Source organism: Gymnoscopelus microlampas, assembly GCF_963454915.1.
Source record: "Gymnoscopelus microlampas genome assembly, chromosome: 6".
NCBI classification, from domain to species: domain Eukaryota; kingdom Metazoa; phylum Chordata; class Actinopteri; order Myctophiformes; family Myctophidae; genus Gymnoscopelus; species Gymnoscopelus microlampas.
Window position 1 is genome coordinate 8,616,499 of NC_139943.1, and position 12,709 is coordinate 8,629,207.

Consider the following 12,709-nt stretch of genomic DNA (forward strand, 5'->3'; position numbering starts at 1 on the left):
TTTAACTCAAATCTTTGCTTCTGGGGATTAAATGTCTTCTAAATCCTAACAGTTCTTTTTGAAAAAAAAAAAAAAAAACTCTTCTTGCTATAATATCAGTGGTTCTCAAACCTTTTCATTTCAAGGACCTCCCATAATGATATGTATTTGGCCGTGGACCCCCATCACAAAATATGTTGTTCCAGGGATCCCCCAGAAGCAAATGGCAGATCTACAAGCTCTACGATAAGCTTTACAATATCTACAAGCAGACATACAAGCTATGAGCTTGTGTATCTGCCATTTTTGAATAGCCAAAGAAATCCAAAGTGACACAGATGTGTTCCCGGATTGAATGGGTTAACAACAGTAAGCAGTGTTCTTAATGTTAGCATTATTTGGACAGTTTTGTAGGGGTGGAACAGTTAATAGAACTAATCGATTCACTCGGTTATAACAAATAGTTTCTAAGTTAATAACATGTAAAAAGCAAAAATAGACGATCTACGAGCTCATAACATAATTTGCGATATAAAATAACGTTTGTGGTAAAGTGGTAAATCATTTCGGTTAATGTATACTTGTTTTTAAAAACCTGTGCATCTCGATTATTATTCTATTCATCAAAAAAGGAATCGATCAAATGTGCAGCCCTGTAGTTTTGTAAAGGTTCTGCCTTACTAGGTGATGATTCTCTAAAGCATTGGTTCTCAAAGTGGGGTCCGGGAACCCCCAGGGGTCCTTGAGGGAGTTCCAGGGGGTCCCTAGCTAAATGATAGATTAGGCACCAAATGGACCCTTATGGGTCTGTAACTCTGAGAGTGTACAAATGGTTTGTACACTCTCAGAGTTAAATTTGCATAGATTTTACAATATACATTGCAGTCCAAGTGATAGAAATGCCATTAAATGGGGGTCCGTAGCCCTAATGCATGTCAAACTGGGGGTCCTTGAAATTAAAATGATTGAGAATCACTGCTAGAGCCGTAAAAATCTTCTCTTATGGGGTTCCCTGGCTTATCTTTTCAAATGGGGGTCTGCGGTCTAATAAGTGTCTATTTGGGCACGAAAAAGGCACGAAAAAGAACCACTGTGCTAGGTGATGATTCTCTAAAGATGGCTACGTAATATGCTGATGTACTCCACTCAATCAATCAATCAATCAATCTGGCAGTGGTTCGGTTCATGTTTGATCCCAGACCCAAACCACTGCACATCTCAAAAACCGCTGGCTAGATTGTCATGAAATGTACGTTTTTTTTGTTGTTGCTCTGGGACCCCTATCTATACAACACTGTAAAACCTTATGTTGATTGATTATTTTATATTTTATTTTCGTGTCCTGCACACAAAGTGCCCAACCCTCATGGGTTTATAAGACACCATATTACGATAACAGCATGTTTTTTGTTTGTATTCACACACAGTAACATTCCATTACAGCTCAGAATTATACATAGCGTTCTGTCTTCTCTCCTAAGCTTGACATTATCTCAAGTTTTAATATGTTTCCTCGAGTTAGAGGATTATGAAAAACGTTTTCATAATCCTCTAACTCAAGGAAACATATTTTGAGATGGGGATCCGGGGCCAAATACATAATTTTGGGGGTCCTTGACATGGAAAATATTGAGAACCACTGATATTACAGCAAAATAGGTTTTTCAGAAAACGGTCACATTTGTAGAATCTCCAGAAGCAAACATTTGAGTTATAAAAATGTTCTTTCACATATATATATTTTTTCAGATCTACAAGCTCATAGCGCGGCACCGGCACTCGTTGCCGCGCTATGAGCGTGTAGATCTGCTATTTTTGAATAGCCAAATAAATCTAAAATGACAGAAATGCGTTCCCGGATTGAATGGTTTAAGTAAACAATGTGAAACTGCTTGAAGTGAACTCTTCACAACATGTGGGTTTCTGCAACAGGCCATGGTTTTGCCATGACAAAGACCAGCGTAGGATGCTGGTATATTTTCATCTCGGTGTGGCCTTCAGGCCTCCTACACACTCTGCACAAAGGTTGCAGTGCTACGCCCACAGGCTGGCGAATAGGCAAACGAGGCTAACATTTGCTGAAAGGAAACCACAGCCAGGAGCTTTTTGCTTGCATGTGGTCTACAAGCCCAGAGCATGTAGAGCTGGTATCTTCACCATTTATTCATTTTTTTTACGTCGCACCGCCAATCTGACAGATATGCCCATATATGGAGATCCCTGATGTCATCAGTACATGCCCATATTTGGAGATCTCTGTATTTGTCAGTCCTTGTCACTTTTATGCCCATATATGGAGATTGCTGATGTCATCAGTGTATATGCCCATATATGGGGCATACCCCCTTTAGTGCCCATACATGGAGCTGACTGATTTGTTTGCGGCTGATGCCCGCATGACGGCACATTGAGGTTAGACAGCACACTCCATATTTGGGCGTAGCTGCATTGGGAACTCCTTATATGGTTATGGCTGAATCAGAGTGACGTCAGTGGTCTGCTCGCCCGCCTGCCCTCCCATGAACCAATTTTAATATAGGATAGGACGGGATTTGTTTGGGGAATACTGGATTAGAGTAAAGGCCGATGCATACTACAATTTCTAATCTAGTATTCCCCAAACAAAAAGTGTAGTATGGCCCTAAGGGACTTGTGTGATTAGAGAAGGAGGGTTGCACAGAGGTCACTCTGTCCAGTCCACACACACCAGATTGAAACATTTAGATTACAGTAAAGGGGGCGGGTTGGGGGGGGGGGGGTAGGGCTGGCTCTAAGCATTTAATCCCTAGTTGCAAAAGCAGGGTTGCTCAGTGACCAGCACTAGATGACACTTTGGTTGTGTTGAGTTTTCAGGTATGACTACTTGGGATGAGACGATATTGTGGCCCAAATAATTGCGATTTAACGATGTTATCGCGATAATCTAAATATGGTTAAAACTGTTTAAAATTCCTCTTTTTGTTAACTATTTGCACCCCAGCATAGAGCTTGAATCGGGCCTAGAAATTTGAGCCCGGCCCAGCCCGACAGAAATTCATCCCGAGCCCAGCCTGAAGTCCGAGAAATATGTGACAAACTGGGCCCGGCCCGAGAGCCCAACATTTTTATGAACAGCAGCAGCAGCCCTTTTCTCTTCATGAATTATTATTGGCTATTCATGAAGAACAATTCTACCTTCTCACAACTAGCAGCTGCGTTCATTCTGTTTTTCAAAGTGACTGCTCCACTGTTATTGATTGGATTTAACATATTTGGAATGTGCAATTCCTTTGATGTGAGGAGGTGCGCCGCTGATACATGTTAGTGACAGCTGCTGCAGCACTGCGTTTACTCTGTCAAAAGATGTAATATTAATGTTTACTTTATCCTGTTGGAGTTATTCAACGTATGCTTCATATACAATGTAGCTGGCCGCATCTAATAAAAATGTAAAAACAAGCGGCTTAAGAGGGAAATGATCGATTACTTTTCATTCATTCATTTTCCTTTATAAACAAAGGCTTCGATCTGAAATCGTAGTTGATACGGACATATTTACTGTAGCCTCCAACACTGTCACAGTCTCCGTGGCACGCTGTCTGTCTGCCTGCTTCGCTGGCTGCACACAGACTAGGTACTGACGACACCTGCTCTTCAGTTGCTCCTGGAGTCTAGTGTCTTAGGCTCGTAAAAAGGCTGTTAGGCTGTGCTGCTATATTATGTAGCCTATAAATGTACTATATGTGACAACTTCGGCCCGGGGGGATGGGAGAATGGGTGTATGGAGGCTTTGGGGGGTATGCAACTGTTGCACTTGAGTCCGTTTGTAACAAAAAACCTTATTTCATTTCCTGTTTTGTCTTGTTCTGTGCAGGGCTGCCATTCACCATGTTAAGATAAAGACCCAGAGCACTGTGTTGTGGACCATGCTAAAGCGGCTGGACAAGATCCGCTTCCGGGGCCAGCGCCGGGACGAGTTCCTGGACCTGGCCGAGTCGCCCAACAACTCCGACTCCGAGTGTAACGACGACATCATGATCAAGCCCCCCCGGTCCTCCTCCTCCTCCAAAGACCCCGACGAGCTGCGAGACCCCATGGGTGACCTGCAGCTGCAGGCGGAGGCACAGGTAGGAATTTACGTTGATCTTGTTTTTCGGAAACAGGTCAATGTGAACGTTTGTCGCATGCCGATCAAATGCTGCATGCTAGGCGCTGGGCGATATTAGATTCAATATCACCATTATTTCAAACGTTTGCCTCAATTAAAGGGGTTCTAGGCAACTTCAGAGATCGAAAAAAGAAAAAAACTGTTTGTACCATTGACTGACAACCCCTTCAGCCAATCAGCAGTTCGTTCCCCTTCAGCCAATCAGCAGCTCCGTTTCCCCCACCACCAGCCAATATGACGCAAGGGGACTTTTGAAGGGTCTATGCCGAAAATAGGTTGCTTTATTCGGATACATACGTGTCACTGCCCACCCCTGCCGGTTCTCTGAATTTTTAGTTACCTAGAATCCCTTTAATGAATAAAATGAATGAATGAAATTACTGGTTCTAAATTTTGGTTTTCATCTTTTTTTGGTTAATTGCCCAGACCTACTGCATGTTTCTGGCCCAGGGGGGGGTTTCATAGTCTGAAACAGGGAGCCTCCCTTCAGACAAAGCTCAGACAACTGCCCACACAGAGCTGATGCTAGACACGATCCTATCCTATCCTATGTTCCTATGCATGTTGTCCGCGGACGGGCGGACAACATGCACTGATGTCAGGTACATGTGGACCCCAGGAAGAGTAGCTGCTGCTATTGTAGTAGCTAATGGGGATCCAAATAAACAACAACTACAAACAACAATAAACAAACAGAAACCGCTTCCTAATTGCGAAGGCCGTTGTCGAGGTGCACCGTGTCCCTTTCATGCCCTTACATGTGGTTCCGTGTTAGCCATGACCAAATATGGAGTCCAGGCCAGACTATCACGTCAGTAGTATATTACATCATACGTCCAACCTTGCTGGGTCTGCTGCTTGCTATGCAGGCCTGGAATTTCATCATTTTAGGGTCAAGGACACTTGGATTTTGGTGTTATCCATTTTTATTAGGGCACAAAGGCCAAATGCCAGGGCAAGTAGGCCATCAAATAAAATAAAAAAATTGAGTTCATCCTACTATAATTCTAGTAACCTCTGTCCGTCTGTAGTGGTGAGTGAGTGAGTAGGTGAAGCTACCCGGTTCTCCTCAGTGGCTGGACCAATTGCTCTGATTTTGCACACAGCCATTGACCATTACCATCTGAACTTAACTGTGAAGCCCGTTTTTCAATTTCATCAAATCTCAGCTTCTTATTAGCGTTTTTGTGTCAAACGCTGTCGCCATGGTTACGGGGCTGCCCAGCTATGGGACGAACTGCCTCCCGGGTTGCCAGATCATGTGCGCATATCCCCCCACGGATGCGTCGACCGGGTATGGTCTAGTTGAAATAATTAATTTAATGAATTGATGATTTTTTTATGAGGGGAATTGAATTTGATATGATGCATTTTATATGTAGACTATCTGCAGTGAACTAAATAAATGATGGTATCCATGCTCAGCCCTGCACCAATCAAAGTCACTGGATTGGTTTAAAGATGGGGAGTTAAGAATTCAGAATCTCAACAAAAGACACTGGTGTCTACATGACAAGAAAGAGACACTGGTGTCTACATATTGACAAGAAAGAGACAGAGGAGAAAGTGGTACAGTCAGCTGGGGCATTAAGACACACTGTGGCCTCGGGGCATGCCATGAAATTCCTCCCTGAAATTCCTGCCCTGTTGCTATGTGTTTAAAACTAAATCCTTTATGACGTTCACCATTGACTCTGCAGGCGTTCTCTCTGGTGTTGTGTTTATGTACTGTACTGTATATACCGGTAGCCCTGTGCCCAGGTTCCAGCATGCTTACTGTAAAGAGCAGAACACAATCAGACAAATGCATGGAACTGCTCCCCTGAGTCACCCTGATGTCTCCACCCACAGCTCAGTCTTAACTGAGTGAGAGTTCACACAAAATGCTAAGGAACTGCTTAGCCCATTCAATCTGGGAAAGAGTGCCGCGCTATGAGCTTGTAGATCTGCATTTTTTGAAAAATCGTGAACATTTGTGCGAATCTTTGAATTTATATTTTTTAAAGCGCACATTTGTAAAATATTTAGTTCCAGGGACCTCCTGAAGCAAAGATTTGAGTCACAAATGTTCGCATTAAAAATATATACATTCAAAGATTTGCTCATAGCGCGGCACTCGTGGTTAAATGTGGGAAATGTGAAGAATTGCCTTCTTCTCTCCCTGCGTAGTATGCCATAACATACACGGCCTGTGTGAGATTTGAGATCTTTTGCTCAATCTACAGAGGAGGAAAATGGATGAGGGCATTGCCAACCACAGCGGAGTCTTAATTGAGCGAGTGTAAAAAAAAAAAGAAGAAAAGTTCAATGCAAGGTCAGATTAATCGGTCAACCTACTGAGGGGAAACATTGATGGCGGAGAGACGGAGGTTTCTTCAATCTCACTGTATACCTTAGCATATGTACAGTTTTTGTATATCATATTAACCACTTGAACCCCAGCATCCATATTCTGGGGGGAAACATCAGCCAAAAATGCCTGTAGATTTGGTGTAGACAGAAAAAAGCGGTCCAAGTCCAGAGACAACTCGGGTCCAGTTTTACTACGTCTAGAGTGTTTAAGTGATTAGCAACCTGTAATATAGTATACTGAATATTAGCCTTTTGAACTTGATCGTTTGATGTGTGTCATTGATTGATTCCCCAAAACTAAAGAACAAGATCTGTCCCTTTTTATCAGTTCAATAAAGGACACGTCTTTTGGTTTCCAAATAAGGGACGATTCCTCATTTCAAAGGGACGGTTGGCAACTCAACCTGTGCCTCATGTGTGTGCTTTAATCATGGTGCTGTGTGCTCCTGTGTCACGGGCCAGCTGAATACTCTCAGTAATAACACCCCAGAGGGCAATCTGTACTGTGATTAATGGTGTACACACTACAGTACCAAGTGATACAGTCAAGTACTTCAGTCCTAGCGTCTCTATTCTGGGGGGCGAACAGCATTCAGCGGAAATCGTCTGTCTACAATCAACAAATTGTTGTGAGCTTGTAGATGCTATACTTTCGGGCATACAAGATTTGGTGAGAGCAGCTGATCTACAACCTCACAACAAAGTTGTGACCTTGTAGATTAGCTATTTTCACGTAGGTAATATGTTTAATTTTCGAGGTTTTACAAAGGTAAGACACTCTTGATGAAGGTCCAGTGGGACCGAAACGTCTGTCACTTTGAATAAAAGAGGCTGCTGAGCAAGAGCAGTGTGCAGGACTTTTTGTTCATGAGAATATCTTTTCATGTTTGCTTCAATTTTCACCGTCCAACGCACCTGCATCCAAAAGAAGTGGATGTGCGAATACTTCCTTTACATAGATTACAAAGGCCTTGAAAGTACTTAAATTTACACTTTTAGAAATGTGCAGATACCCTTTATACACTTTATGTTGGTTTGTTTACTGCTTGTGTGAGAAAACAACAATGTTGCACATTAAGCCAATCATCTGGGGACCCCCACCCCCCAAAATCCTTTGGGCACAGTTTGAGAACCGCTGTTCAAAATGAAAGAAACTCATAATAAACCTTTACCCTTCAGTCTTGCGTGGGATCTTTCCAGAATGGCTTCATTAACCCATTAAAACCGGGAAAGAATCTATATCATCCTATACTTGGGTACTACTCAAAAAAGAAAAGAAAAATATATATATATTCTTTAAGCGAACATTTTTAACTCAAATCTCTGCTTCTGGGGATCCCTGAAACAACATATTTTGAGATGGGGGGGGGGGGGGGGGGGGGATTTAGCAACAAAGTTTTTCAGAAAACTGGATTTAAAAGCAGTGGTGGAAAAAGTACTCACATTTTCTACTTAAGTAAAAGTATCAATACTGCTATGTAGAAGTACTCCGTTACAAGTAAAAGCCCCCTTGTTCAAAGTGTTCCTTGAGTAAAAGTTTGAAAGTATTGGCATCAAAATATACTGCAAAGTAACTAGTAACTAAAGTTTTCAAATAATTGTAGTGGAGTAAAAGTACAATATTTGCCTCTGAGATGCAGTGGGGTAGAAGTAAAGGTATTGAACATTGGAAATACTCCAGTAAAAGTACCTCAACATTTTGCTTAAGTACAGTACTTGAGTAAATGCACTTAGTAACTTTACACCACTGTTTAGAAGACATTAGTAGAATTGGCCTCAGGTCTAAATGGGTTAATTAACCCATTAACACCTGGAACTGTGTCATTTTTAGATTTGAGCGAAAAAGCATTATTTTACACTTTGGGCTATTCAAAAATAGCAGATATACAAGCTCATAGCGCGGCACCGAGTGCCGCGCTACGAGCTTGTAGATCTGCTATTTTTGAAAAATCGTGAAAATGTGTTTAAATCTTTGAATATATATATTTTTAAAGCGAACAGTTTTTAACTCAAATCTTTGCTTCTGGGGGGTTCCTGGAACAAAATATTTTGATGGGGGTCCGCGGCCAAATACATATAATTTTGGGGGTCCTTGACATGAAAAAGATTGAGCACCACTGATATAGAAACATACGTTTTTCAGAAAACTGTTGAGATTTAGGAGACATGTAGAATCGGCTTCAGGTCTCAATGAATTAAGTCCACTCACTCCTCTTGCTTTAGATGCTGCCTTGTTGCAGCTGCATGGCCACTTTGTCCTGAGGCGGTTCTGCCAGAAGCTCTCCCTCTCTGCTCTCTCTCTCCCCTGATACATGGCGTTCCTGTTTATTCAGTCCCTTTCCTGTTGATCTTGTCCTCTCCTCTCGGACAAAGATGGAGAGAATGCCCTCCAACGGCTGCTTACGTCACGGAGCACAAGCTTCAAACTGCGGCACCCCGAGGCCCGTGCCAAGGCCAATGAATTAATCCAGTGATTCTCAACCTGTGGCCCGGAGACCAGTGGAGGAAGTGTGGGTCCCCAAATAATTGGCAAAACATTACGATTTTAATGATAATATAACATTAAAGGGATAGTTCACCCAAAAAATGACTTATTTTCTATTAATTACACCCCCTATGAAGCCTTGAATTCATTGATATATATATATATTTTTTTGTCGCATTCCTAAGCCAATAATTTGATGACCGGCGGATTGATGCTAATGTCTTTAATATTAGAAAAAAGTGGGCCGTGATTCAGAAAAGGTTGAGGACCACTGAATTAATCCAAGCTTTTGATCTACTCTGTGTTGGTTTTGAAATATCTAATAATTTGCATCAACACTGAACCTCCATCTACAACAGAGGTTTTGTAAAGTTCTGGCAATGTTGGAATTTGGGGGGGGATTTCGCATATAATTTTGGAATTTGTGGCGGATTAGGCTCTTCATTTTGTTACAGCCGGCGGCATTTATTCTATTGATATTATTCTAGAAAATGTACAATATTTGTCATAATGAGGACAAACAAGAATTTCAGCATCCATTTTTCAGTTTGCGGATTTAAGTTTTGTTTTTCTTTGTGACAACAGCCACTAGGTATCATGTCTTTTTAATGAGGATGAATTCTCAGATGAAGACACGAGGCCTCTCCTTTCCCAGGAATTAATTTAATGCATAACATTAAGTACACTTGTTGTCCAATATTGTTTCTAGTTACCATACGGAAAGGACATGCATGAACATCACTTTCCTGTCTTGGTTGGGTATTTCCAGCTGGCAGAACTGACGCACTGGGAGGCAAACTGAAGCTGAAGTCAGTGAGAGCCAGGTGGACAAGCCAAGCCTGTATGAATAAAAACACTATGTTTGAATGATTGCTCCATCCATTTGTAAAATAATCTGTAGAAAGTAAAAATCACACCCAGTGTGAAGAGAGTGGTGCCTTTGAAAGTGTAACTGGTTGCATCCTTGTGTTGCAATCAGCAACAAATGTTTGTCACGTGACACGTGACAACATATTGTCACGTGTCATGTGAAGCTTGACCAATCAGCCGTGCTCAAACATACGGACGGACATACGGACGGACGGACAGACATACGGACACACGGACAAAGTCAAATGTAGGAGTGGTTGGCACCACTCAAAAAAAGACATATCACATGTTTTCTGATGTCTTGTTGTTCAATATATACACTATAATTTTATAGCGGTATCTAAAGAGCACAGAGTCAATTTTTGTGTAGTGTATTGTCTGAATAAGCTGCACAGTCTTGCTCTGAGCTCCTTAGATACCTTAATACAATTAGACAATAAAAAACACAAGATCAGAAAACAATGTGAGATATGTCTTCTTGTAAGATAATTTGACAGTAACCAATTATCTGACAAAGTATGCAATCATTAAGATGTATTGTTTATTCTTAAGCTTGTCCAATGACCTCAGTGCATTCCATTGAACTTGCGGCTCCAGTTTACAGTACCCCCCAGTGTGTCTGTGGTGCGTGCCATGCTGTAGGTCAGTGCTTTTCCACCCTTTTCATATCAAGGTCCATTATTTATTCGGTATTTGAGCCGTGGACCACCATTTGATGACATTTAGACTCTCAGAACCAAGACTTAGAATATGTTGTTATCATTGGATATGATTTCTTCCACAATTCCATGCTGTATTGATGTTGGTACCAATAGGAGAGACAACAGGCAAACGTTGAGCAAAATAACAATTCTTTAATTAAGTAATTCAGATGTTTAACAATAATTTAACTCTTGAGAGCGTAAAATGCGGGTCCATTTGGTTTCATTTTACGCTCTCAAGAGTTAACGATCTATAAGGGTCCATTTAGTTACCAACTGTCCATCATTTAGCTGGGGACCACCTGGAACCCCCTCAAGGACCACTGGTGGATCCCAGACCACTGGTTGAGAACCACTGCCGTAGATGTCCTTCTTTACATAGCCTAGCCTCGAAATATCCTACACAAGGCGGTTGGATTTATTGTGTCTGGCTTAAACATTAACCTCCGTTTAAAGCGTCATTCATCTTTGCTTCTGTTTTGGGTCGTGCAGTGTTGCCAAATCCGCTTATTATAAGAAACTTTTGGCTTGATTTTCTGTAAAGTCACTTTATTTCACCATTTTTGGGGAGCTTGTCTCTAATGTGTAGTTGCTTATTTGGGCTTGCTTCCTAATAATGTTGTTTAAACCAGTGGTTCTCAAACATTTTCATGTCAAGGACCCCCAAATTAATGAATGAATGTATTTTTCCGCCGACCAACACTGAATGTTTAAAAAATAGTCCAATTATTTAAAAAAAAATCCACGATTTAAATAGACGATCTACAAGCTCACAAAGCGTTGCAAGCTTGTAAATCGGCTATTTTCAAAGAGCCAATGTATATTAGGGCTCCAGTGGTGGTAATACTGGTTGCTTCTTTTCGGCTTGTTTTCTTAGACCTGGCCACTTGTGTCTCTCGCAAAATCTGGCAACACTGACAGTGACCCTCTGCAGTAGCCTACATCTTCTCCATGTTTAGCAGAGACTCACTGTCTTTGGTACAGGGACAGAAGAAATACAGGTCAAGCTTTTTCTGCATTGAAGGTAGACACAGACGGTCTTGGATTAATTCTTTGCCCGCGTCACATCTGCACACATTTGATGTTGTCTAGGTATCGTAGACATACCTGTAGAAGAATGGGGTTAAAGGTGCCGTGCTATTTCTTTTTCGTAGATAAGTGTTAATTAGCTGTGTATTCTGATAGTAGTCATTGCTATACAGTGTTTCTCCAGTAACATGGGTCTCTCTTCCCCCTGTTACTGAACAGACACTATGGTAATATAGAGTTCCGGAACCCTACGTCGTACCGCCGATCCGACCGATGTGCCCATATATATGGCCGTATCAGAGGCACCCAGGGGACACATGTTGCGGGTGTTGTTCATTCATCTTGGATGTTGGTTTCTGTTGCGTCTGACATCAGTGCATGTTGAAAATCTCCATGCAGGTGCATTTGACACCGTTTCTGTTTCTTCTGACGTCAGTGCATGTTTAAAATCTAATATCCATCTGTGCATTTGGTTTATATTGTGTATAACATCAGTGCATGTTGATCTCCATGTATGTGCATTTGATGTTGACGGCGGTATTTCACGTCATCTAGGTTGACCAGATTAAATCGCCATGGTTACTCAATAGGTTATAGTCAGCAACCATATTCGGACATAAAGGTCAGCCCGGAACTATCTGGTCATGGTTGACGTGGAGCTCCTTATATGGATCGTTATATGATTTGTTTGAGTCATGCTGACATCACAGTCAGCATGACTCATGCCATATTTGGGTGTAGCTGCAGTGTTAACTCTGTATATGGTTATGTCTGAGTCATAGTGAACTCTATATGTCTGAGTCATGGTGAACTCTATATAAGGTTATGTCATAGTGAACTCTATATATGGTTATGTCATAGTGAACTCTATATATGGTTATGTCTGAGTCATAGTTAACTCTATATATGGTTATGTCTGAGTCATAGTTAACTCTATATATGGTTATGTCTGAGTCATAGTGAACTCTATATATGGTTATGTCTGAGTCATAGTTAACTCTATATATGGTTATGTCTGAGTCATAGTGAACTCTATATATGGTTATGTCTGAGTCATAGTGAACTCTATATATGGTTATGTCTGACTCAATTGTCTAATGGGCCCACCGACCCATTAGACAATATTAATATAGGAAGGATAGGATT

At 41.5% G+C, this 12,709-nt stretch overlaps 1 protein-coding gene across 3 annotated transcripts in view; it reads left to right on the top strand.

The window, feature by feature from the left end:
• LOC311047638 (GRAM domain-containing protein 4-like) overlaps positions 1-12,709 on the top strand; it is a 139,927-nt gene that overhangs the window by 14,587 nt on the left and 112,631 nt on the right. For all 3 annotated transcript variants that reach the window (XM_084060419.1, XM_084060421.1, XM_084060420.1), the window contains exon 2: positions 3,833-4,085. In XM_084060419.1, the coding sequence (XP_083916545.1) occupies positions 3,833-4,085 (253 nt within the window). The remainder of the gene's footprint in view (positions 1-3,832; positions 4,086-12,709) is intronic.